General features: G+C 45.7%; 1 protein-coding gene across 2 annotated transcripts; it reads right to left on the minus strand.

The window, feature by feature from the left end:
* Positions 1-325: 325 nt before the first annotated feature.
* BTNL9 (butyrophilin like 9) lies at positions 326-18,402 on the minus strand. Of its 2 annotated transcripts, XM_065875556.1 has the most exons (11): positions 18,229-18,402; positions 13,153-13,287; positions 10,861-11,208; positions 9,239-9,520; positions 6,800-6,928; positions 6,589-6,621; positions 6,253-6,273; positions 4,830-4,850; positions 4,573-4,599; positions 2,161-2,187; positions 326-1,255 (listed from the first exon to the last, which is right to left on the minus strand). In XM_065875556.1, exons 2-11 carry the CDS (start codon positions 13,259-13,261, stop codon positions 630-632), a joined length of 1,623 nt encoding a protein of 540 aa, XP_065731628.1. In that variant the 5' UTR covers positions 13,262-13,287; positions 18,229-18,402; the 3' UTR covers positions 326-629. The 2 variants fall into 2 exon arrangements, with proteins under 2 accessions (XP_065731628.1, XP_065731629.1); XM_065875557.1 differs by lacking the exons at positions 326-1,255; positions 2,161-2,187; positions 18,229-18,402 and adding an exon at positions 3,998-4,011 and having other exon boundaries at positions 13,153-13,162.
* Between the last annotated feature and the right edge of the window lie 9,043 nt (positions 18,403-27,445).

A 27,445-nucleotide genomic window follows, 5' to 3' on the forward strand; every position in this document is an offset into this window, starting at 1 on the left:
CAGTTTTTGAGCATGTTTGTACATTACAGCAAAAGATGTTCCAGATTTACCTGTACTTTCTCTGCTCCAGCCCTGGAACCCACCATTTCTCCAAGTTCATTTTAGTGGGAATTGACAGTGAAAACTAGGATCTGAGCCCTAAGTGAACTCATTGTTTATGAAGTGTCCTTGTTTCTAGATCTTTCTAGAGCTAGAAAATATATACAAAACTATTAAAATACACAAGTTAACTGATACCTCTAATTTTATCCAGTGAAGTTTCTCCTCTTTTTCCCCCATTCCAGTTTCTTTCATGTCTTCCACAGTGAACACCCTGACTAGCAGCAACATGAATATATTTCTACTCATCAGCTCAAACCTACAACACGCACAAATAAGCTTTGGAATTGCCTTTTTTTTCCAAAGAAAATCATATTCATACATGTACACATACACATCTATTGATACATAGGCAAAGGTCTCGCTTTTTCCCATTTTGGCTATACTGAGCCTTTTAAGCCTTCGCTGGCGTTTTGGTTCATACACAGGGGTCGTTGTATTTGTTCCGTCTAGAGGAAGCAGGAGAGCAAAGCACTGACTGGGTATCCAGGAAGCCGCCCAGGACCCAGTCCTGTGGCCACGAGGGCGCCTCACCACATGGCCAGGGCGGGGTCCGAGGGCTCATAGGGTTGTAACCAGGTGTCACTGTCCTCCTCTTCGGGGACGCGTCTCTCTCTAACTGGCAATGGGCAGATGGTAAGTGGATCTGGGTGTTCGCTGCCGTCATGGGCTCTAGGCCTGAAATACGCGCAGAGTGCCCCAGAGAAGGTGTCCGTGAAGGTGAAGATGTGGGAGCCATTGGATACATTGAAGAAGGACAGCTTTCCCGCCTCGCAGTCCAGAAAGATGCCCACGCACCGGGGTGGCACGCGCATGGTGAGCGCGATGCGGTGCTGGTCCAGCACGAAGTACTCGCAGCCGTTCCACAGCCCCATCACCCAGTAGCCACCCGCCGGGCTCAGGCGCGCCTGCCCGGCGCGCGGCACCGCTGCCAGGCACGCACCTAGGAACCAGCGGCTGCGGCGGCCCACGTGCACCTCCCAGTAGTGGCGGCCCGTGGAGAAGCGCTCCCGGCTTAGAACGCACATCTGCTCGGAGAACCGCTGGGGGTCACCGGCCGCTGAGCCTGGCGCCATCCTGCGGCAGGACACGCTCTTGCCATCCTCGGAGACCTCCAGGCTGGGGTGGGCGGAGCCAGGATCCAGGGTCACATCCACTGCGCAGAGGCATATGTTTAGTGCAGGTGAAGGACGGTTCTGCCCTTACTCCCACGCCTGTCCCCTCCCCCGACAGGCAAACCCTCTGGCTCTCCTGATGGACCAATCAGTGGAACAGTCACTCCCTCTCCTGCAACCCTCTTCCCACCACCCTGGTACTGAAGGGGCATGAAAGTCACTTCCTAATTTTTGAAAGTGATTAGAGGAATCCCATTTCTTTCCTGAACCGGAAGGTTCTTGAATTCCATGGTGCCATGCAGAGCAGAGAGAGCAAATGAGGTAGGTTTGTGGGGATAGAGGTGGGCTCACTTTCCCCAAGACCTGATCAACCGGAAGGCGCTTAGGGCTGATTCTGTCCCGGCTGCTCTCACTACCCTGTGTGACCATGAAATCACTAGTGAGCTCTGGGACTTTTTTACAGCAATTTTAGGATTTTAAAACTGTAGGGGACCTCTGAGGTCATCTAGTCCGGTACCCTGCACTCCAACACCCCATCCCCCCCCCCCAAAACACACCCATTTGATGGATAGGAACCCTCTGTCGGATGATGTGGGAGGTTCCTTACAAACTCTGTATTCTCTCCTGCAAAGAGGCCCTAGTAGCAACCTTTCTGCCAGATGGAAACAAATCTAGTAAAACCCAGAAAGCTAGGTGCGTGTGGGAGCATGTGTGCACACAAATGTGTGCACGTGTGAGTTCAATCACGTTAATGCATGTGAGCATGTATGTGTGCAGGCGTATGTGTCATATTATGTGTTTTATAAGTGAGCTTTTGTGTCTGTGTGTGGGGCCCATACTGGGCTCCTGGACAGACCCTTCCTCTAATCTCAGTTCTGGATACCTCCATTCCACTTAAGATCCAGCCAACCCAGTTCACAAGGCACAGTTCCTTGGCTTCAATTACCTGCATGTTGTTGAGCTGCTCTCCACTCTGAAACCAAACAGACAGGAAAAAGAAGCTCAGAGGTCTGGGTCAGTAACCCTAGAACCTTGAGGGAGGCTCAAAATGCAAAAGGGACGCCTACAAACTAAGTAACCTCGTTCCCACCATGATAGCTGGCTTGGATCCAGACCGGCCTGGGTCCACCACGGCATCTTCCCGGGAATTTGGGATTGGGTAGGGGGCTGGTGTCAGTGCTGGCTTGTACCAAAGCTGTGTACAGGCTGGAGTTGTGCTGGGAACAGTTGGATGACAGAGTATGTGGGCAAAGAGAACCAATACAAGCAACTGGGATACCTTAAAGGATGGAAATGAAGCCTCAATCTCTGACTGGCTTAGTCTCCAGGAGGCCCAGCTGAGCCTGGCTCCTGTCCTAAGACATCCTCTGGACACCCTGTCTTGCCCTCTTTCTTAACATGAGCCATTCTGTGTGGATGTCTGTTTTGTTTTATCTTGTTCTATTTTACAACAAAGAGAGCACCAAAGTCACAAAATGCAAAAGCAATAGAAGACATTTTCAGAGCTCCATAAATTTACAGCAAGGCCTTGCAACCGTGATTTTGCATCAGAATAACCAGTAGATCTTTAAAAATATAGAGCTTTTGCATAGAATAACTTAATTCGATAAAGGTGTCAATTCTCCCTAAATTTATCTATAAATTCAAAGCAATCCCATATAAAACTACTTTTGGATTTTTTTAGAAACTTCATAAATTTATCCTAAAATTTATATTTTAAAGAGGTCCATTAACTTTAAAAAGGAAGGGGAAATGGAGGAGGACTTGCGCTTTCAGGTACTTTAAAGGCCAAAATAATATGTGATCAAAAGACAGACCCATGAAGACATGGGAACTGAATATGCACTAAAGGTGATACCCAAATCAATGGGGAAATCATGGATGGTGTAGTAGGTGGTATTGGGAAAACTGACACTTTATTCGGAGAAAAATTGCTGGATTCTTGTCTAACACTACATACCTAAAATGGTGAATTTCAGATGGATTAAAAACCTGCACATAACACATATACAGTGAGTAGAAGAAAATGTAAGAGACTGTCTTTGTGACCTAAATGTGAGGAAGATCTTCTTCAACAAAACTTCAGAAACACAAGCCATTAAGGTAAAAATGTGATGCATTAGCTTTTATCAAAATTGTTTATTTCTTTTCAATAAGGGGCACCATTGGACAAAGCTAATAGCAGGTGACGGAAGAGAAGAAGGAATTCACAATGTATAATAACAATGAGGGATTAATATCCTATGTGTATATATCATATTCTACAATAATAATAATATCGCATGAAGGATGCCTGCAAACCAAAAGGCTCCATCCCCCAGCACTGACACCAGCCCTGTCTTGTGAAATCAACAAGATAGCAATGCCATATGGAAAACAGGCAAAGGACAGGAACTGGTAATTTTCAGAAGAGGAAGCCCCAAAAGCCAGCTAGCATATAAAGAGATGCTCAAGCTTCTTAGTGTCCAGAGGAGTGCAAACCGAAAGAACAATTACTTGTCCCCATTGACTGGTAAACTTAGAAAGCTGGCTCACACGGGATGTGGGCACATGGAGCCGCCATGCACTGCGTGAAGGATGATGGTGCTACCTGCAGGAGATCCTTCTATCCCACTTAGTGACACATCCCCCATGGGCCAGCAGTTCCCCGCTTGGGTATACATCCCAGAGAAATCTCCACACAGAGCCAGAAGGCAACACATTTTCAGATATTTATTCAGCCTTGTTTGTGGTGGTATAGAGTTAGAAGCAGGCTGGATGTCTACTCCAGGAGGGTGGCTAGCTCAAAGGGAGTGCTCTGCAGCAAGGAGATACAGACTAGATTTACATGTGGCAGCAGGCATGGATAGTAAAACACAGCAATGAGTGAGATAAGCAAGGAACAGCACGAGACTGTAAATGTCTTTACAGAAACTAAAGTGCACCGCACAAAACAGAAATTCACCTCTTGCAAGAATACATACAAAATAAAGATACACATTAGACTGTTTGTTTTATGGGGGAAATGGAGGAAGGTACAGGGAGAAATAATTACATATAAGGTAACATGCCTTATATTTACATATAAGGTAACTCTCACCAGGAGTGAGGGTCTTTGAGGGGGGACACCAGGAATCTAGGTGATTCTGATGTGCAACCAGGTTTGGCACCAATGATTTACCGTATGCTTACACTTCAGGACAATATAAAAATAACTATAAAAGTAAAACTCAAATATAACCTATACCAAGCAACACAGATTAGTACATGTGTGTAGCTATGGAACAAACCAGAATGAAGCATAGTTGATTAGTCAGAGCAGGTGACTGGGATGCTGAGATGTGACGTGGACAGTGGGAGGAAAACGGGCTTCACTCACCAGCCTGGCCTTCAGCCCTTCTCCAGTCTGAAGTAGCCAAGGAAAAACAGAATTAGAACAGCAGGTCCCTGCAGCTTCCCTGTTCACACGTCAAATTTTGCACCCACCCCTGCGCCTCTCCCCTTTCTCCTGCCACCCACACGGCCAGCGGAGTTCCAGCCTGGCCGTCATACCTGGTTGGGAGATAAGACGAACATACACGGATAACCACATGCTACAAGGTAGACAAGAAATAGTTCTAAGGGGGGGTCACTTACCCAGCTCCACTTGAAGTTTCCCTGTAAGCAGAACACACAGAGAAAACATCAGCCTTTGGATGAGTGGAACCACCTTCCCAAGGCAGTTAGGTTTCTTAATCTTAAACCACTGCTCAACCCAACCCCATCCTAGATGCTGCATCACCCATCTGCAGGATTCTTTTTTTGTTTTGCAGTACGCGGGCCTCTCACTGTTGTGGCCTCTCCTGTTGCAGAGCACAGGCTCCGGATGCGCAGGCTCAGTGGCCATGGCTCACGGGCCCAGCCGCTCCGCGGCATGTGGGATCCTCCCGGACCGGGGCACGAACCCGTGTCCTCTGCATCGGCAGGCGGACTCTCAACCACTGCGCCACCAGGGAAGCCCATCTGCAGGATTCTTACACCTCATCCTATTCTTTGCTCTAAGGCAGAAATCTGCACAGCGCTGGGAAAGGGAAAACTGGTCTTGCTACTGAAGAACCTCCTTCAAGGGTTCTGGTCTGGTTTGGAGAGGCTACTGCTCACTTGCCCTGTAATACAAGCTTTTCCTGGGGAGGAAGTCCTGTGTAAGTCCAGGCACTGAATACACCCTGCAGGAGCCTCAGGGTCACTTACTAGGTACATTATTTAAAGAACTAGGAGGACATCACACTCAATTATTTCCCCAGGCCAGATACCAAAACTCTAATATTTTGCCACTAGAAACGCATTCCTCTGATTTCTCTAATCTTTGTCTTTTAAAAGTAAGACTGGGAAAGGCAACAATATACCCTAATTCGGCCTATGATGTTAATGAATTATTGTGGCTCTTTTTGTTGTTTGGTTGATTGCCTTTTTTGTTTTTGTTTTCCCCTCCATGACTAGGTAGACTGCAAGACAAGCTTCAACTTTACTGTTTTGTCTGGTGTTTTACTGGGGCAGACAAGGTGGTTCTCAAGGTCTTCCCCCACCCGCGGTGGCCTTCTCCTCTCCTCTATCCCCTCTTCCTTTGGATTCACTCTTCCCTCCTCCCCCCACATGGTTTCAAGGTGCTGAGTCCCCCTGGGAAGAAAAGTGGATTTGATAAATTGCTTTCACTTTGGTGCAAATTAAAGCTGGCTTCCTTCCCAGTGACATTTGCATTAAAAAGAGGTTAGCCTAGGAAGATGAACCAGAAGGAGTAGACCTTTTACAGTGGAATTGTAAGTGAATTGTACAATTTGCAGGAGAGGGCCTGGCAGAGTCTTTCCAGAGGGTCTTAGGTCAGGCTTCCTTGGCAGGTGCACACGAATCGATTTCGGAGGGGAAAGGCGGGAGGCGCAGGGGGATGGATTTCGAATTAGAGCGCTGCCATCCATTGCTCTCCAAAGGGGGCCTAAAATCACTGAACCCCTGCTTCCACCGTGTGCCGGGGTTAACCCCCTAGCCCACAGCCAGCACCGTGGGCATGGCACCCAGAACTTACTCAGCTCTTCTGTGAGTTTCCCTGGAGAAAGAAACGAAGAAAAGAGGAAAATCTACATGGATCACTGAGGCCTTGCATCTCCAAAGTGCACAGACTTGGAACCCCATGTGCTCTGGAGAACCAGTTTGAGCTGGACTCGAGGGAGGAGCAGGCTCCGAGGCAGCAGAAGTGGAAGAAAGCCTCTGCCACCCCCCGCCCCCCCGCCCACCCCCGTCTCTGCCCTCTCCCAACCCCCCCCCCCCCCCCCCGCTGTGACCTACGCGTCTTCTTCACCCAGCGTCCCCACTTCTGCGAGTCAGGGATGTGCGCGAAGAGCGCGTCTTTCCCTCTGATTACCTTTGTCCTTCTCCGCCTGCTTCTTCAGCTTTTCTGCATGGAAGAAAAAAGGGGAGCAGACGTGAGTGTGCGCGCTCCCCTGTTTCCACGACCCATGCCAGCCCTGCCTCCGCAGGATGGCCCCTCAGCTGTGCCCCGCTGTGGCCGCCTCCACCACTTTGCTCTTGGGCAAAGCCAACTCCAGGAGGGCAGCCCCCAGCCTGCCTGGTACCTTGGGACCTCCGTTGCCTCCGAAAGAAGTACAGCGCCAGCGTCGGGAGGAGAGCCAAGACGAGCAGCGGTCCCACCAGAGTCCCGAGGAAAGCTCTCTTCCAGGGAGAGGTTCCGGGTAAAAATACGTCTGGAAAACACCCCACATGGAGTTGTCTCGATTTGGTCTTCGCTAAACATGAGAAGACTAGTCTAGACACTGCGTGCCGGAAAACCTTCCCAGCGCCTGGTTGACGCTTCCTGGGCCCCAGCATAGCCCTCTGTAAAACGGGCCTGAGAACCAATCTGCAGTGCTCTAGAGAGAGGTAGCGTCAGAGGACCAGCGGCGAACTTGAACTTCCGCAGCGCAGAGGAAAACACTGCAAACTGAAGCATGCGAAAGGAAGGCGCTGATGGGCTCTGCCCACTCCTCCAGCTTAGAACTTCTGTGACCACAGCCCTGACCTTCCTCTACTTCTTCCTACTCTTGCTTTACATCTAAAGGCATGACAGTCCAAGGTGTTGATACCTGAAACCCAGTGAATAACTGCTCTCTACCACTCTGACGAATCCACACGTCATCTCCCGCTTCTTGCAAACACCTGGCTTCTACTTCTCGCCACACCTTTGGAAGAACTGTTAGCAAAGCTTTGACAGCTGACTGACAGTTCTTCTCCTCCCTCTCCAGGCTTCCTAGGGAGGATCTGCCCAGAGGCAGAATGTGGCTCAGGGTTCGCAAGCACAGTGGCTGGACAGTGAAGAAATGAATGCAAAATAGAGAGCAGCCCTTTAGTAACTCTTGCGACAATTTAATAGAATAATTTTGTGTCTGTTGAAGATAATAAGAAATTGGTGCTTTTATCTCAGTGGTCTTTAAATTTTTTTATCGTAGGAAAATATACGTAACATAAAATTGGCTATCTTAACCATTTTAAGCTTATAGGTCAGCAGCCTCAAGTATTTGTCCTTTTGTGTCTGGCTTATTTCATTTAGCATAATGTGTTCTTTCGGTTTTTAATTTTATTTTTCTAGCAGTGCATTTTTATTGTCTTGGTTAAAAGTATTGAGCTACAAAGGATTGGTGCTTCACCACAGGTGTTTTTGAAGCACTGACTTAGGGGTTAAAGGGCTCAGGGTCCTAGGCCTCCCTGACCTGCAATCTCCAGTCTCTCCTGCATCTTTCCAGCTCCTCAGATGGCTACACACATTTCCATCTCAGGACCTTTGCACTTGAATGGCCTCTACCAGAATGGCCTCCTTGCAGATATCCACGTGACCCACACCCTTTGTCAAGGGTAAACACGATTTAAAAACTGGATTTCCCCTGGTGCAAAAACGGAGGGAGATTCCCCTTTCCCTTCTCTTAGAGTATTTCCTTTAGAAAATTTGTAAATTCTTTCTCTATCCCCTCAAGATGTATACAAATCTTTTTGAAAGTTAAATAAGCCCCTTGCCAATTTTAAAACCCAGGAATGTTTTTCTTAAGGAGCTAGAGCCATCTCTTTGAAATGGAAACATCAAGGAGAAAGTACCCCTATCTCCAGGTCTGCTGGGAGTTTCACTTAGGCACCTGGCTCCAAGTTGTAATTATGTGCTTGTCACAGAGATACGAGATATCTTATTTCTCCTTTGGATAAAGACAATTAGCTAACACAGATGTTACTCCTTACCCAATCACCAGGTAAATTTCGGGTGAACTAGGTGTGACACACGGTGCTTATGAGGTCCTCTTACCTGAGGACAAGTTATCGCTTATAAGGGTGAGATTTCTTTCTGTTATGGTAATATCACTATTGATTTGGACCAATGTGCAACATGGCCCATAGGTTGGGTTTATCCTCAAGACTTAAAACAATTAGAGCCATGCACGTTAAATCCTTCAAATGGGTGCCTCACGATAAAACTTTGATCCTATATAATGGTCTTCCTTTGAACTCAGTGCCTAACGGTCTTCGTCCCTGATTCACCACTTTTCAATCCATATATACACTCCACCCCGCCTTAGCCTGTTTCCCTGCTTCATGTTTCTCTGTCTCAGATAACATCTTCTAACGTGCTGTAATTTATTCTTTTGTGTATCTGTTTCCCCTGCTGGAGTGTGGACCTGAGGCCAAGGGTTTGGGGAACATTGTGGGTGATTAATAAATATTGTTTGAGGGATAAAATTAGGAACACATGGGCTCTCATGATGCCCTCTAATAACTAGAGTTTCTGGATTTTAGTGCCTGGTCTTTGGTTCATAATGTTGGCTTTCTGGGACCTCCCCCAATTACTGTTTGGGTTGTCAGTTGTACACTCAGTAGGTTCCTGAGATTACGGCTGACTTTCAAGGTGTCAGGTTTAGCCCACCCCATACACAGCCAGGCTCCAGTGCCACTGTGTCCCAATAGATGGTCTCTGGGATAATGGACATGGAGAACTTGAAGACTAGGAAGATGACGGTGCGCTGGCACCCACTGACCTGCTATCTGGACCACGAACTCTTTCTTCTGGCCCAGGAGGGGGTTCTGGATGGAGCAGGACACATTGCTGTGGGCCCCCCCTTGGACGACCACAGAGGTTTCCAGACTGAACAGGCCTTGGGCATCCTTGACGATGACTTCGGTCTCTGGAGGCAGGCATCGTCCCTGATGGTCTGTCCACTGAGACTGTGGCTTGGGGTACCAGCCACTGGAGCTGCACCTTAGCTGAATGCCTCCCTGCTTGAAGCCCTCAAGGGAGATGTGAGGGTCCGAGCCCAGCCCTGAGAGAGGCAGGAAGAGTGGGAATGATGAGGCTCCTTCCCAGAAGTTGTATGCGAAGTTCATGCCACCATTCACCCTCTGCAGTCACCATGAGGCATCGTGACTGTGACTGCTCTTAACACACTTGCGGGCTTGCAGCCCTCCACCAGTGGACTATAAATGACGGGCTAAATCACCGGTGGCATGTGGGGACAGCACTACCTCCGAAGGGCATTTTAAAATAGGGAAGGGCTACTAATATTTAGTCATATAATGCAAGGGACAGTCCCCCTAGAATGAAGAGTAATCCCACCCCAAAGTTCAATAGATTGTCTTTTCTCTCTCTTGAATCCCACTGGCACTCAAGTGGCTTTGTTATATATACTTCTTTATCTCTCTATCCAAGTAAGCTAGCTTTATATTTTGAATATGCAAAACATTAAGATGGTTTAAACATCAATACTGTAAAAAACAGTAGATCAAAAAAGCCCCAGGGGCTTCCCTGGTGGCGCAGTGTTTGGGAGTCTGCCTGCCGATGCAGGGGACACGGGTTCGTGCCCCGGTCTGGGAAGATCCCACATGCCGTGAAGCGGCTAGGCCTGTGCGTCCGGAGCCTGTGGTTCACAACGATGAGAGGCCCACATACCGCAAAAAAAAAAAAAAAAAAAGGTGGGGACTTCCCTGGTGGCACAGTGGTTAAGAATCCGCCTGCCAGTTCAGGGGACATGGGTTCGAGCCCTGGTCCAGGAAGATCCCACATGCTGCGGAGCAACTAAGCCCATGCGCCACAACTACTGAGCCTGTGCTCTAGAGCTTACGTGCCACAACTACTGAAGCCCATGTGCTACAACTACTGAAGCCTGCGCGCCTAGAGCCTGCGCTCCGCAACGAGAAGCCACCGCAATGAGAAGCCCGCGCACCGCAACGAAGAGTAGCCCCCGCTCCCCGCAGCTAGAGAAAGCCCACGCGCAGCAAGGAAGATCCAATGCAGCCATAAATAAATAAATAAATAAATAAAGGTAGGAGGGGGCCTGCTTCCCTACACCTCCACCAAGAGTGTGTGATCCAAATATTGAATGTTTGCCAATCTGATGGGTAAAAAAATTGTATCTCTGTAGCTTTAATTTGCCTTTTTCTCACTATGAGTAAAAGTAATAATCTTTTCTTATGTTTCAGGGCCATTTGTGTATCTTTTTTGTGTGCATTTTTTTGTTCATTTTCTAATGAATCTTTCTTTTTAATACTTTTCTTTTTAAAATTAGAGATATTTTCCCTTTCTCTGTTCTTTTCTGTCTACTCTTGACCTGTTTCCAAATGGACCATTTTCTCCTCTCTGTTGGGGCTTGACCAGGTCACGCACCTGCCACCTCCAGCTCCCAGACCGCTTCCCCAGTGAAGTCGCTGGAGAGGAAGCGGCACCCGTATGGACCCTCGTCGGCGGGGACCACGGGGTGGAGCCTCAGGGTCACGCTGCCATCAGCGATCTCGTCCGTGACGAGTTCGGTCCTGTTCTGGAACTGCGCCATCTGCTGGCCATAGAACTCCTGCCGTTCCCGGTACAGGTGCACCACGTCAGAGGTCCGGCTCCGGAACCAGCGGATCTCCATGTGCTCGGCGTCCCGGTACGGCGACAGGTGGCACGAGAATTCCACCTCATCCCCGACGTGTGCCAGAATGGGTTCCCCATGGCCTACCACCCTGAATTCCTCTAGGACGAGAACCCAGACAATGGCCCAAATCAGCACTCCTCAAATATGATTTTTTGCAGTAAACCATTCAAATGACAAAGGTGAGACGCTCTACAGGATGACCGGTCCGGTTGCTTGAACAAGTAATTGTCATGAAAAAGTTGAGTGTGCCACATTAAAAAATACACAAGGAACATTACAACCAGATACAAATGTGTGGTGCTGGACTGGTAGCTGGTTTGAACCTACCAACTGCAAATATTATTTTGGGGACAGTTATGTAAATATGGCCAGGGCATTAAATTAAATGGAATCTTTGGCAAAAAAAAAAAGCAAGTTTCAAAACCATATGTACACTCTCCTCTTATTTGATTAAAAATTTGACATATTTGCATAAATGTGCAGAATAAAAGACCTGAAGGGAAATAGACCAAATTATTGGTAGTGATAATTTCTGCCTGGTGGGAATAGATGTTTTCTTATTTTTGCTTTGTCTGATTTTCTAACATTTTATAATGCACATGGACAGCTTCTGTAATAACAAAGGGTATTAAAGTAATCTGGGGGGGGCTCCTTGTTTCATGGGTTTTCCTATCTAAGGCCAAACCCTGCTTTCAAGATTTTAATTTATCTGGATCTTTCATTTGATTGTTCTCTGCAGTGATGTCTCTGTATGGCTCCTCTACTCCCTGTTTTCTGCAATTTCCATGAGAGTTGCTATTCCTGCTGCAGTGCCTCTCTACCCAGCATGACTTCATTCTTTTTTCTGGCTTCTGTACACCTCCTTTCCTTCTTTCAAAGCTCAGCTTAAGGGCTTCCCTGGTGGCGCAGTGGTTGAGAGTCCGCCTGCCGATGCTGGGGATACGGGTTCGTGCCCCAGTTCGGGAAGATCCCACGTCCCGCGGAGTGGCTGGGCCCATGAGCCATGGCCGCTGAGCCTGCTCATCCGGAGCCTGTGCTCCGCAACGGGAGAGGCCACAGCAGTGAGGCCCGTGTACCGCAAAAAAAAAATAAAAATAAAAAAAAAATCTCAGCTTAATCCCACCCTAAATTCTTCCTTTATGAATCTCTCCCATCCTTCACTTTGCCCATATAGCATGGGGGCACCTTTCTTCACTCCATTTGAGAACCCTTGTTGCCCACTGGGTGTAGCCCTGATACCATCCCTACCAGCTTCCCTCTCCAGGTTCTCTCCAGCTGTCCCTGCCCCCGTGCCTGACACCTGGCCCTCTTCCTGGGCACAGCCTGCCTCAGTTTACTCTCCATCTGTCATCTTCCTGGAGAATGTGCATCCTGCAAGGCTCTACTCAAATAATACCTCTTTTCTATGGCCCTTCATGGCTTTCTGGAAAAAACAAACTGGTCTCTTAGTTATGCTCCCAAATCCTTGGGTACATTTCTCTTGCAGCTCTGGTCACACAGCTGGACAGCCGTGTATGTCACGTCTGTCCCCCTCCCTTGAATGACTGAGGATCTGGGCTGTGCCTAGTCACCTTGGTATCCCTGGTTTCCAGCTCAGGGAATTAGGGAATTGTATTTGCATAACTAGTTTACACTCTCTGTTAGTTGCTTCTTTCATGAGAGATGGTGAGATTAGGATCCTCCCTGACGTTCAAAAGCTATGGTTTATATGCAGGAGAGGAGTTAAAAATATTTTCCAACTGGTTCAGCCTAAGCACAGACCAATAAGAATCTCCTGGCACCCTGCCGCTATGCCTTCTGCCATGCTTGTGAGCTGTGGAGTTGTGGGTGGCTGCAGGGATGGTGGGGGGGCACTGTGGGGCTGGATGGTGTTTGGGGGCGGTGGCTGTTTAACAACTGGGATGGAAATCTTACATTTTAGCCCCTGGCACAGCCTGGTACCAGGCTACAAGATCTCAGCCCTGGAATCACCTGCAGGAGGGGTGGGAAGAAGCTGAGGTGCTCACGTCCTGGCTGTCTGGGCTACAGATTAGACAGGTTACCTGAGTGCATCTCCCTGGGCTGAAGCAGGAGGAGGAGGTGAGTGAGGAAGGAGAGACTGCTGGGAAGACGTACTCGCTGGCAGGAGTCCAGGGAGACTGGGAAATCCATCACTTTTCCTCAGCAGTGGGGGCCACCTGGAGAGGGCAAAGAGGTACTGGAGTGACGCAGGAGAGCTGGAACTCCGTGCATCAGGCCTGACGTCTGTCACTGCCTCAATTATTTTTTGTCTGGTTCTTGCAGGCTCCAGTACCTGGCTTCTTTTCAATCATAGCCAGATGTGAGAGCTGCTTCTAATTTTAACAGGCGGCACTGCTAATGGCATTGTTGGCCTTGCTTGGACTCACAGAGCTGAGAGAGGACAAGGCCAAAGGGTCCCAGAGGAAGCAGCTTCTGAGCTTCGCATTGTTTAGAGCCAGGAACAGAGCCATGCATTGTGCTGGGGCTGAGCTAGGATTTAGTGACTTTGCCCAAACAAAGGGAAACCTATGAGGATTCCCAGATGCATTTTCCTTCTCTCTGCCCAGCCTTGCTCCCAGTTCCCTTTGACCTGGAACATCAGGTCCACAAAACAGAGGAACAAACACAGAGTTCTAATCTTTCCAAAGTAGGATGCATGCCTGGCTGCCTTTTAACTCCAACCACATCTAGGACACCTTCTTCCATCCCTGAGGCTTCAGGTGGAGCTCCCAGGAGGTCAGCTGGTGACTGTCACTGAGTCAGTAGCATCTTTGAGACCATAGTGATGGTGCCGTCCCATCTAGCCCTCCCCGTGCCTCATCTGTGGCACTGGAGACCCAGACTCAGGCAAGGGCTGTTCCCTCTTCACTCCTGATGCCCCTTTGGGACCTGAAGTAATGCCTCACAGCTTGAGAACCAGTGAGCCTGGGCAGCTGTACATCTTGGGAGATATATAAGCCTCTCCACATTTCTCCTCTATTTAGTTGTAAGACTTTAGACAGATTATGGAACTTGCTGAACCTTAATTTCTTTGCTTAAACAATGGAAGAAACCAGTCCAACTCAGAGGGTTGTTAAGCTTAAGCCTCCTATGGGTGGCATGGGTGCTCTCTAAAGAAAAGTCAGGGACTTCCCTGGTGGTCCAGGGGTTAAGACTCCACGCTTCCAATGCAGGGGCCCCCCGGTTTGACCCCTGGTCAGGTAACTATATCCCACCTGCATGCCACACTAAACTCTCTCATGCCACAACTAAAAGATCCCACATGCCACAACTAAAAAGATTCCGCATGCCCCTAACGAAGATCTCGCATGCAGCAACAAAGATCCCGCGTGCAGCAACTAAGATCTGGCACAGCCAAACAAATAAATAAATATTAAAAAAAAAAAAAGTCAGCTCCTCTCTCTGCCTCCATCTTCTTCCAGAGGCTGCCTCCCTCTCCTTTCATGCCATCATAGCACCCCCAGAGCAGAAAGCCCCATGCAGTTTCTACTCTCCAGCTCCCCCAGTCTCCCTTCTCCCTCTGTCTGCCACCCCACTCCACTGTTTGGTTTTCCTTTTCCCACAGACCTGTGAGGTGGCACGTGTTCCTGGGGTCCTGTGGCTGCAGAGCCCCAGCCACACTGTCAGGAATATCACTAGCGGGATGTAGATGAAGGACTTTATTTTTTTATTGAAGTATAGTTGACTTACAATGTTGTGTTAATTACTTCTGTACAGCAAAGTGATTCAGTTATACACATATATATATTTTTAATATTTGTTTCCATTATGGTTTATCATAGGATATTGAATATAGGTCTCTGTGCTCTACAGTAGGACCTTGTTTATCCATTCTATATATAAAAGCTTACAGTAAAAAAAAAAAAAAAGTTGAACTCAAAAAGAGTAGAATGTTGGTTACCAGGGGCTGGGAAGGGGAGGGGGGAATGGAGTAAATATTGGTCAAATGGTACAAACTTTCAGTTATAAGTTGAATAAGTTCTAAAGAGCTAATGTACAGCATGGTGATCATAATTAATAATACTGTATGGTATACTTAAATTTTTCTAAGAATAAATTTTTAGTGTTCTCACCACACACAAAAAAAGGTAGCTATGTGAGAAGATGGATATGTTAATTAGCTTGATTGTGATAATCATTTCACAATGAATGCACATATCAAAATATCACATTGTATACTTTAAATATATACAATTTTTATTTGTCAATTACTCCATAAAGCTGAGAGAAAAAAGTATTAGCTTTTAGTAAATTATTTTTCTGCAACTATTCAGGCGGTCATGTATTTTTTTCTTCTTTATTTCCTTTAATCTGTTTTTCAATTGATTTATTTACCTAAATTGACAAAATTCTTAGACTAAAATTGTTAACAATAAAAAAAGAAAGCTTACAGTAGATGAAGGACTTAAAAAGCTGCTGGTCATGCAGCAGAAGACTAGTCTAAGGAGGTGTGCAGATGAGTTAAAGGAAGGGAGGCTCCCTGACTGACCTCTGTGCTGGAAGGACACTGGCTGACACGACTACAGCAGGAGGGAGGGGCAATGGCCTATGAGTCGAGTGGGCCAGGGTCTGCGGGCCCTGCCCTTCCACACGCAGGTGGGAAGACAGAGGGGCAAGCTGGGGGGGGCTCCATTCATGTTTCAGAAGGGACTCCTCAGGGAGGAGATAGGAGTCCCCTCTGAAGTGTGCCTGGCTGAGAGCCAGCAGCTACTGGAATCATTATTCACACAATAACCAGCAGAACAGAGACCTTGGGCCAGGGTCCAGGCTCAGGCTGGACAGTCCAGCCTCTGGCCCTTTTGGCTGATGGCAGGAATGTGTCTGTGACAGGCCTAGAACTGACAGCAAAGGACATAAAGCCCCATGGGGTGAAGCCAGGAGGGTATATCAGCACCAGCTAATGCCTTCCCAAACAAGAGGGGCTCAGAGAGTGTTTCTGGATCCATCTGGATCGGCCAGACTCTGAGGAATTGGTCAATACTTGCGCTAGGTGCTAACCTGAGTCCTTCCCAAGGCAGCAATGGGGCATTAGACAGGCCCACAGCAGGGGGCAGGGGCACTCCACAGCAGGAGCACGTGCTCCAGTATTCCCGGGCAGGGGGAGGCTGCCACCTGTCAGTCAGTGTGTTCCAGACACTGGAATTACTATCAGGACGGCAGTTCTCTGCTGTGATATATTCACGGGATTTCAGTCACTGAGACTGCAGGGGGAAGAGGTCATAAACACACATATACACATGCATGTGCCCACAGTAATAAAAACTAATATAAATCGAGCGCTTACTATCTACCAAGTACTTACCTATATCAGAAGTATTATCACTATTATTATAGGACCAAATTACAGGCAAGGAAACTGAGGTGCAGGGAGGCCAAGTGACTTGCCTGGCACACACGGCTAGAAGGTGGTGGAGTGGGAGTTCCTCCCAAGCTCTGCCCTTCTCTTGATACAGATTCCTCACCAGCTGTCGTGTGTCAAAGTTGGGTGCACCCTCAGTTTTCCTGTCCCCCAAACTGTGACCCCTGTTAGGAATCGCCTGGTCACAGACTGCAGTGCTCACCCTGACAGCATCTCACATGCACTGAAGAAGTGGCTTGAGTCCCCATATGTCAGCCACAAGACTAACCAACCAACAAATGCACAAAAATTTAAAAATCCACTTCTGATAAAACAACTTAAAACTGGAGTTTCCCTTAGACCTTATCAACAGCGTCTTCTCTAGCAGGAGGTAATGCCTTGTGGTACCTTTCCTTCCAACACTCAAGGACCTGACTTTAGAGACTTTAATAGGAGAGAGACAGTCTGGCAAATTCTTGAAGGGACTTCAGAAGGGCTGAATGCCCCTTCCTGATCTAAAGGGCACCCTACTCCCCAGTCGCTACTTGAAGTTTGCCTTTTCCAACCTCCCTTTGCAGTTGAAAGTCTCTGATCCTTACCCCTCTGAAGGGAAACACTTTCTGATTTCAGCTATTCGCATCACAGTGTAAATAGATTTCAGATTCTTTTTCTGAAAAGAAAAAGAATGGGGAGGTTTTGCTGGGGAAAGTTGAGACTGGCCACGTTGCATATTTGGGGAAGAGAGAGCACCCAGTGAGGGGAAGGACAGCCAGAAAGGGGGTCTCAGGCTGGAGCTAAGCTTTGCTGGCGGGGTACATGCTCCCTGCTCTCCAGGGAGCCTCTGAAGACGCAAGGAGGAATAAAGGTCGTGCACACCTACGCCAAAGAAATGCTGCTGAAATGCGGCTACCTTCCACCCAAGCCTATCTTTCCTCTTCCTTCTTCTTTCCTTCTCATTTTTTGCCTAGCCTCACTCCAACTCCACTCCAGTTTTCTCCTCCTGCATCCCCAATTCCTAAACAACATTTATGTTCCCCTGATTTCCAGTCCTTCAGCTCTTGAATTTCTCTTTAAAGATTTTTTTTTTTTTTTTTTTTTTTTGCTGTACCATTGCGAAGCACAGGCTCCGGACGCGCAGACTCAGCGGCCATGGCTCACGGGCCCAGCCGCTCCGTGGCATGTGGGATCCTCCCGGACCGGGGCACGAACCCGTGTCCCCTGCATCGGCAGGCGAACTCTCAACCACTGTGCCACCAGGGAAGCCCCTTTAAAGATGATTATATTCTGCTTTTGCTAATTTGTAAGCTTGGGCTGCGTGTGCTTTGCCCTTCTCCCGTTCTCCGTATCCTAAGCTACGAGCCCCCAGGCATAGGGCTTTTGCACTCTTGCACCCCGCTCCCCTTCTAGCACCTGCTGCAATGCTTTGCCTTTCACAAGCTGTCAATTAATGCTCACTGGCTTGCTTTGGTTTTTATTTCAATAGGTCCACAAGAGGGTTTCCACCCCTTGTCTCTACAGGAGATGAATTGTCCCAAGGAGGGACCCTCTTTGAAGCTTCGCATGGCTTGAGGGGGAAATGGGATGTGTCAGAATCCTTCCTCTTCAATGGGGCTGCCTAAATGGGCATCTCCCCTTGGTCACACTGACATCCCTATCCTGCAGCCAGGTTCAGCTGATAAGATGGTGCCAACCCATCTTGCACTCTCTCCTAAGCCCTCATTTCTGCCTCCCATTTCTGAAAGGTGGTGGGTTAGACAGGCATTGAGAATGAGGCACATACCTGGCAAGTAGCAGCGAAGGGTCCAAAATGGCAGATGAATCCTGGTGATCTCAATTTCCCTGCAAGGGAGACAGTTGTGAAGTATTCAGATTCCAGATGCTAAGGTCTCCTAGACATGGGCTGGCAGTTCAGTTGAGGGGAACCAGCTCATCTTTGACAAAATTACCCACCCACCTTCCACCTTAAGACACAATGCTGCTTGCTCTGCCCTTTGCTATAAAAACCAAGATAGATAGAACAAAACGAGGAAGTCTCTGTCACATCCTGCCTGTGTGAGGAAAACCATGAATTGAATTTCCATGGAAAATGTCCCTCCAAGGTCTTAGAAGGAGGGGAAAGGTATCTATCTAGGAGGTTTGTAGAGACTGCAAACTACAGAGGCTCAGAGCAGGGAAAAATCGCTCCAGCTGGCTGCCCGGGATATCTGGGGCTCCAGGGAGGCAGGATGGCCATGCCTGGCTAGCCTCTCTCTCTTCTCCATCATAGCAAAAGATACAGAGACAGGACAGGAATATCCACTAACTAACGGTTAGGAAAGGTCTGGGGCTCAACTCTTACCCAGCTATACCCTCCTCTGCAGGGTAAGGACAGTAAGAAAAATAACCCGGTAACTTTGCCATAAGTAAAACCTGCAAGAGCTGCTCACATACAGCTTGGAAATACAGTGGGGTGCTGTACTGGGATTTCTCTAATGGAGTGGAAATCAAAAAATAAGAAGCAATGACTACCTCACCCCACCTCATTTTGCCATATGCCACTGTGCAACTTTGGTATTAGTGGGAGAGAAGCACAGTGGACCAAGGTGCCAGCCACCTGGCTGTACCCCGACACTGACATCCTTCCTAAGGGACAAGTCAGATCTGTGACACGGGGTAACTCAAGCACGTGGAAGAATCCCAGAAATGCCTGTTTGGGGAGGGGTCTGTGCAAGTGCTAGGGTTCTGGGTTAGTGGATGGAGGTGAAAACAGTGAGCTTTGGGGCACCAATTTGAAGGTAATGCTCCATATTCAGGCAGGCTGGTGCATGCATCCCGACACATCCCAGGACAGCAAAGGGGGCTGAGTGGTGAGCTCAGGTCCCTGGGGCTGGGGAGACAGAGGGGTGCTCAGGGACAGATTAAACATAAAATTGACACAATAGGGCTTCCCTGGTGGCGCAGTGGTTGAGAGTCCGCCTGCCGATGCAGGGGACGCGGGTTTGTGCCCCGGTCCGGGAAGATCCCACATGCCGCAGAGCGGCTGGGCCCGTGAACCACGGCCGCTGAGCCTGCGCATCCGGAGTCTGTGCTCCGCAACGGGAGAGGCCACAACAGTAAGAGGCCCGCGTACCGCAAAAAAAAAAAAAAAAAGATAAGCTTGTGAGCACAGATGCAGGTTTGGGGGAGAGTCATCTTCTCTCCTGAGTTTGAGAATACATAAAATGTTTTCCCTCATCTTCAGAGTCTATGCAGAAATTTGTATCACCCCTCTCTCTACCTCTCAGTGCTCATTCTAGCTTTTCCAACCTTCTTTCTTTTTATTCTTGGCCCCTAATCTTTACAAGTCAAGCACCCACGGTGGTCACTTTCACCCCCATGCATTTACACCCGGCGTCCTACCCACCTCTTCTCTCTGCCAATCTCTTTCCCCAAGTTCCTGCTAAAAACTTCTTCCAATGTCTTCATGGATGAATTCCTCCACCTCTCTCTGTGCACACACTTCCTCCTTCTCACTCTTCAAGTTGCCCCGTACAGTTTGAACTTGTATAAATGTCTAATGGGGCCACATTTACAAATGTCTTTATGTGACTATATTTTCTTTTCATCTACAATTCTGGCTCCCGGTGTTCAGTGCCAAGTCTCCTTGACCCTTGGCATATTCTTGGGTACCAGCAGAGATTCCTCCTCATGAAGGATACTAGCTAATCGCATAAGTTGATACACAAAAGAGGAGACGGTCATTAAGGGAGATGGTTTTTGCTCTGCACTGCTCAGGGGCAGACAGATTTGCTAATTTCTTTCTTTCTTTTTTTTTTTTTTTTTGCGGTCCGCGGGCCTCTCACTGTTGTGGCCTCTCCGGTTGCGGAGCACAGGCTTCGGACGTGCAGGCTCAGCGGCCATGGCTCATGGGTGCAGCCGCTCTGCGGCATGTGGGATCTTCCCAGGCCGGGGCACGAACCCGTGTCCCCTGCATCGGCAGGCGGACTCTCAACCACTGCGCCACCAGGGAAGCCCTTTGCTTCCTTTTTTAAAGTGTCTGAAGTATATTTACATATTTGCTTCTCTGTATGAACTTCAGAATTGTCTTCTCTATTTTTCAAAATAAACATCCTGGGATTTGGGTTAGAATGACTGACGTCTTTATTATATGTTAATTTTCCATCCAAGAATATTGTCCACTTTTTGTCCTTCAGTATAGTCTTTTCGTTTGCTTCTTCAGGCACATTGTTAAAAGTTTTTCTCCTAGATTTTATTTCATAGATTGTGTGGCTATCATGAAAGGGATTTTAAAAAGTGTTTTTATTCCTTATTATTAGAGTATGGGGAAAAATCATTGTCTTCTTGTTTATATCTTGCACCTGACCACCCTTTAAAGCTCTCTCATCAGTTCAAATAATTTTTCAGTGGATTCTCTTGGGTTTTCTAGGTAGACAACTTTATCATTTGCAAGAAATAAATTTTTCTTGCTATTTAAATATTTATGCCTTTAAAATTATATTTATATTCGAAACAGACCCCAGAAACTATAAAATAAATTATTAGCATATTTATCTACATTAAAATTTTATATCACTCTAAGGTGAAAGATAACCATAAACAAAGTTAGAACACAAACAATGGATAACGTATCTGCCACAAGATGAAGTCTCTGTATTTTAATAGGAGAACTTAATTTGTCACATTTATTGTGGCTACTGATTTTCTTTGACTTATTCTTGTCCCTTTACCTTATGTTCCTATGAAACATGCTTTCTTCTTGTGTATTTTCTTTCCTGACTGGTTGGATCATACAGTTTTCTTTGTGCCCCCTCTAGTGGTTTCAAAGTTCTAGAACCTATTTCTATTTGTAACTACTCTTCAAAATGTATGAGCCTGTATTTTTTCCCTCAGTGTCTAGAAGTGCTGGTTACTTCTGAATGAGACAAAATATTGGGCATGCTTTACCTCTCTTCTCTTCCTTTCTACTCATCCCCCTCCAAACTCCCAGGTTTGATTGAAATAATCTGGAAGTTTTGTTTCAGATGCTTTCAAATACAGTTTTTCCTTCTCCTATTTGAGGAACTATTTTCTAAAAATTACATTTAAAAATCATGAGTGCATTAGCAGCAATTACAGTAACAACCACAACTTTTGGCAGTTTTATTGCATATCACTGTTTGTGTCACATGTCTCATCTACTTTATCTTTCCTTGGCTTCATCTTGCTTGAAATATCCTCCAGTATTTTATTTCCATAAATGTCCTTCGATAGTGTAATTTCTCTGATTTCCTTCATTTCTGAAGATCTTCTTTTACTTTCTTAGTTGAAAGATTATTGTTCAAAAATGTGAATGTGTGTATGGGAGGAAATGAAACTGTAATAGTCCCGTGGGAAGAGGGGTGAGGAGGTAGAAGGTAGAAGGTAGTGTAAACAACTTAATCCTGATCTCTTCCAGCAGAGTCAATAGACAGGGACTGGTGGTATTAACACATAATTTAGACGTCAGGAAGTAATTACAGAAAAACCAAACCCAAAAGCCACAAAATTCTCCCTCTGGCAGCACAACTAGGATGATTAGGGAAGAGATGAAGCAGGGAGGGAGGTTAAAGGACTACGGTTTATTTGTTATGCTTTTTGTCCAATTTTACTCTTTAAACATGAGCCTGCATTACTTTGATAAAATTAAGGTGTTTTTTTTTGTGGTACGCGGGCCTCTCACTGCTGTTGCCTCTCCCGTTGCACAGCACAGGCCCCGTGGCCATAGCTCACGGGCCTAGCCACTCCGCAGCATGTGGGATCTTCCTGGACTGGGGCACGAACCTGTGTCCCCTGCATTGGCAGGTGGACTCTCAACCACTACGCCACCAGGGAAGCCCAAGAGGTAGGATTTTTTTACGTGCTCCCTCTGTGTTGAGTTGGGGTGTAAAACCATGGGATGGTTGCTCCTAAGCCCATTAAGAACTGCTTTTTGACCACAGTCCTGTGGGACTCCTGAATGTATGCCCTGTTGTCTATCAGAGCCAGTGATCCAGGGGTACTTCCCTCAGGCAGCAGCTGCAAAAGATCAGGTAGCAGACAGGTGTATAAGATTCTTCCATGGAGATACTGGTGACTTGGAGTGAGCTAGAGAAAGAGGGCCAGGGGGATGTTCCCACACTTCCCTTGTCTCCCTGGAGGATTGCAGTCAGCCCACAGATGCAAGCTTGAATAGAAGCCTGACCCTGAGGTAGCAACTTTTGAAGTATGCAAATAGACCCCTTTAAGGGAAAAACCGGGGAGATGGGAATTTCTGCTCCCTCTACAATGAGCCCTACAATAAGCCAGTTAAGAACTGCTTCTTTGTTTGTTATAGTCTGTGGGGCTCCTGAATGGAAGCCCTGTTGGCTATCAGAGCCACGTGACCAAGGGAGATGTCCCCTTGGGCAGCAGCCACAAAAGCTGAGGCAGAGACATATGTACAAACTCCTTTCAGTGGGACAATAGCTACTTGGGGTGGGCAGGAGGGAGAGGGTGATGGGGAGTGCCTGCAGGCTTTCCTGGTCTCTGAGGAGGATTGCATCAGCCTTGAGATGTGTGCTAAATTAGAAGCCTGATGCTCAGGTAGCAGCTTTTAAAGTGTGCAGATAGACTCCATTCAGGAAAAGACTGGAAGATGGGCACTTTTTTCCTGCTCCCTCAGCTCTGAGCACTGGGATGATAGCTGCAGTAAGTGTTCGCTCCCATTAATAACTGCTTCTTTGTTTGCTATAGTAGTTTGTGGGTCTCATGTGCACAAACCCCATGACTTGCAGAGCTAGGTGTTTTGGAGGCCGATCCCTCTGATGGGAGCCTTAAAAGTTGAGGTGCTAGTTGTGTATTCCAAACCCTTCACTCTTCAGACAGAAACTGGGAATTGGGGGGTGGGGCTCTGATTTTTTGGCACTGTGCCAGGGGTGGGGTTTTTGGCAAGAGTGTGCCCCAGCCTTTCCTACCTGTTTTGATGTGGGTATTTGCTCATTAGCCCAATGTGTAAGAGTCACTCGGCCAGTTTCTGGATTTCTTTCAGAGGGGATTGCTTCATGTATAACTACCTCTTTTGTGTGTCCATGGGAGCCGGGGACGTTGTAGCAAATATAGAAATGAGACTTTTCTGACAAACAAGGAAAGTAAGCAAACAATGAGTAGGCTGGGGAAACAACATAAGCAGGCCTGAAACAGTTAAGCAATCTTGGTTATTCTTTAGCTGTTACTACTAACAAACACTTGTAGCTAGACTTGTCCTTCACAAAGCTAAACAAAGCTAATTACTCTGACTCCATATGAATTGTACAACCCACCTGGCATTTACTCTCGCTGCATTTTTTTGTAGCAAATCACCCCTTGTAGCTGTTTGCATTTCAGAAAAAGGTCTAAGGCCCATAATGCAGAGATGACGGAACCAGTTACCAGGCTGCCTGATGCCAGCAGTTGTTACCGAGTCCAAGCTCGCTCTGCTCGCCACGCGAAAAGCCGGCAGACCGAGAAGATGGCAGACTAATGTCTGAAAAACCATCTTTTCAGGGCTTGGATGCCAGTTTCTTTTATAGCACAGAGAGGGGAAGGAGATGAAGTAGAGTAAAAAGGCCATAAGTTTTGCAAATATCCCCTGGCAAGGCCAGCCTCGGGGAGGGGATGTGTTAATTTCTTCTTTCTTGCAGCCATCTAGTGGTGGGCGGGGTCAGATTATCTCACTGTGAACTGAACATAGGCACTTTAGTTTAACATTCAGGCAGAGGGGCAGGGTTCCCTGAGGCAGGCCATTATGTATGATTAAAATAACAAAAGCAAGGAAAAGCAAAGGTTAAAGTCAAAGAAACAGATCGAACACGGAGTCCGATTTAGCTCTTCCTTGTTACAATGTGACTGTTTTAAAATATTGAAAGAAGAAGAAGAAGCAGAATGCAAGACCTTCACCACTTTGATCCTTATCACTTACCCTGGACAGAGAGTTCCACCCATAAGACCCCCTGTAATTCCCCAGGACAGGGACAGTTCTTGAGGTGCTAGCCTGCTGTGTTGTGTCTTCCTTTTGCCTGGCAAAGAAGATTAAAAACCTCTCTATTTCTTATCTTCCAAATCTCTGTCTCCCTATTTTTATTCAGCATAGGTGCACAGGGAGCCAAGATTTGGCAACAGAGAGTTTAGAAGCCTCCAATGTCACCATCTTTAAAGACCACCTGTGGTACTTTACGCTTTTGGTGCCTATGGTTTCACTCATTGGGCTATTAGAACAGCTGAATCCGGAATATTGACATCAGATGCTGGTGAGCATGTAGATCTGTATAAATCTTGATCTACGTGTATTTTATCTTTTTATGTAAAATGAAGTACAGGATCAATTTCAGTTTCTTCTAAATGGGTAACAACTGTGCCAACATGCTTCGTTAATGGACTGTGTCTTAACACACAATGTCAACTCTGTCTACATCAAGTTTCTGTTTAACCTTGGATTTGTTTCCTGGCTCTCTGTTCTTTACTATCGGTACACTTGGCTATCTCTGCGCCCAAAATGTTGGCTGGCTTAATCATCACAGTTCTGGGATATGTCTTGATATACATGAGACTAAGATTCCCAGTCTTGTTCATATTCTGCTGTGTCTTGTCAATTCCTGGCTGTTTGCTCTACCACATAAAATTCACTTACCAAGTTCTAAGAAAACTCCACTGAGATTTTCAAAGAAATTGTTTTGAATCTATAGACTAATTCTGGGAGAAATGATATCTTTAAATTACACATATTTTATCTGAAAGATTTTATGTCTCTCCTCTTATTTCAGTCTTCTTTAGTGTCTTTTAATAAAGTTTCATAATGTTCTTTAATAAGTTTGCAAATATTTTATTGGACTTATTCCTAATTTACACACTTTTGATATTGTACGTGGAATGTTTGTTTTTCTGTCTTTGCTGTTTCTTTGCTGTTGTATAGAAATGCAGTTTATTTGGGTTATTAATCTTAAGTCACAAGAATATGATGAATTCATCTGTAGATTCTTCTAGATTTTCTGTGTAGCGGCCATTCTATTTTTTCCTTTCTAATGTTATAACTTTTTCCCATTTTATCCCTTATTGAAATGACTAGTACTCCAGTATAGTTTTGGAGAGCTATATTTAATGCAATCATCTTTATTATGTTCCTGATTATGTGTAATATTTGCTGTGATGATATACAATTTGCATGATGTTTGCTAAGTTTTTTTTTTTTGTATCAGATTAAGGAGGTTCTCTTTTAATTCTAGATTCATAAGCAATTTTCTTCTATTTTGGATTCACTAAAATTTTAAATCATGAATGGATGTTGAAATTTATTTTTCACATCTGTTAAAAAATTATACTTTTACTCCATTAATTCATTAAGATAATAATTACATTAACACATATTCCAACAGTGACCTAACCTTTCATTCCAGGAGAAGCTCAATTTGGTCATCATGCATTATGTTTTTTATACCCTTTGGTTTGAGTTTGCAAAATTTCTGTATTACTTTTATATTTTTGTTTCTTGAACAATGTTGTTCAATACGTTTCCTTTTCCAAACTGTCCTTGTCTGTTTTTTTGTTTTTTGTTTTTTTTGCGGTACGTGGGCCTCTCACTGTTGTGGCCTCTCCCGTTGCGGAGCACAGGCTCCGGATGCGCAGGCTCCGGATGCGCAGGCTCAGCAGCCATGGCTCACGGGCCCAGCCGCTACGCGGCATGTGGGATCTTCCTGGACCGGGGCACGAACCCGTGTCCCCTGCATCGGCAGGCGGACTCTCAACCGCTGCGCCACCAGGGAAGCCCTCTCTTTTATTCTTGATTGATGTTGCCAGATGCTTATCTATTTTAATAGTACTTTGAATCATCTAACTTTAGCTTTATTAATCTGTACTGTCTTTTTATTTCTACAAATCCTTCTCTTTATAATTTCTATCCTTCTATTCTCTTCCAGTATATTATGATTTAAATATAAATGACAAACAGATAAATGTTCAACTTTTTCAATTCTAATAATAATATTTAAGGATATAACTTTGACTCAAACCAAATTAGCTCCATTTCATCCATTATGATATATTGTGATTTCAATATCATTCAATTCTAAATATTTTATAAGTACTATTATAATTTTTTTGAGTCCTCAGTTATTTTAGAAGTGTGTTTAAAATTTTTCAAATATATGAGAATTTTACACTATTTTTATTATTGTTATTTAACTTAATTATATTGTATTTAGATTAGAGAACATTGCCTGAATGACACCAATTATTTGAGATTTTCTGAAAACCATTTTATGTGCTTGTACATGGTGAAAGTTTGTGAATGGTCCACGTATGCTCCAAAATAATGTTTTCTGAGGAATCAGTATTCTAAGAATGTCTACTTGATCAAACGTATTAATTTGTAGTTCAAATATTATATTCTCATTAATTTTGTCTACTTATTTAGTCAGGTTCGAAATGCACAGTATGTCAATTTTTCCTTGTATATGTATCAATATTTGCTTTGTGAATATTAAAGATATAAGGTGCATATACTTTAAATTTTTAAATATTTTCCTAGTGAATTAACTTTTTATATTGATGGAATAATTATCTCTAATAGTGCTTTTTTCTTAAAACCTCTTTTTATTTTATTATTTGACACTAACATTATGGTTCTCCTTTGGTTAATATTTGTCTGGCATATCTTTTACCACTTTTTATCTTCAGTGAATAGTTCATATATTTTATGTTTTTCTCTTATAATTGCAACACTGGGATTTTTTTTTTTTCCTTTTCCATTATCGTTTATTACAGGATGTTGAATATACAATAGGACGTTGTTGTTTATCCATTCTATATATAATAGTTTGCATCTGCTAGTCCCAAACTCGCAATCCATCCCTCCCCCCGCCCCTTGTCAACCACAGGTCTGTTCTCTATGTCTGTGTAGACTCCCTTTATTCTTTTTTTTTTTTTAACATCTTTATTGGAGTATAATTGCTTTACAATGGTGTGTTAGTTTCTGCTTTATAACAAAGTGAATCAGTTATACATATACATAT

Source organism: Phocoena phocoena, chromosome 3 (genome assembly GCF_963924675.1).
Source record: "Phocoena phocoena chromosome 3, mPhoPho1.1, whole genome shotgun sequence".
Classification (NCBI taxonomy): domain Eukaryota; kingdom Metazoa; phylum Chordata; class Mammalia; order Artiodactyla; family Phocoenidae; genus Phocoena; species Phocoena phocoena.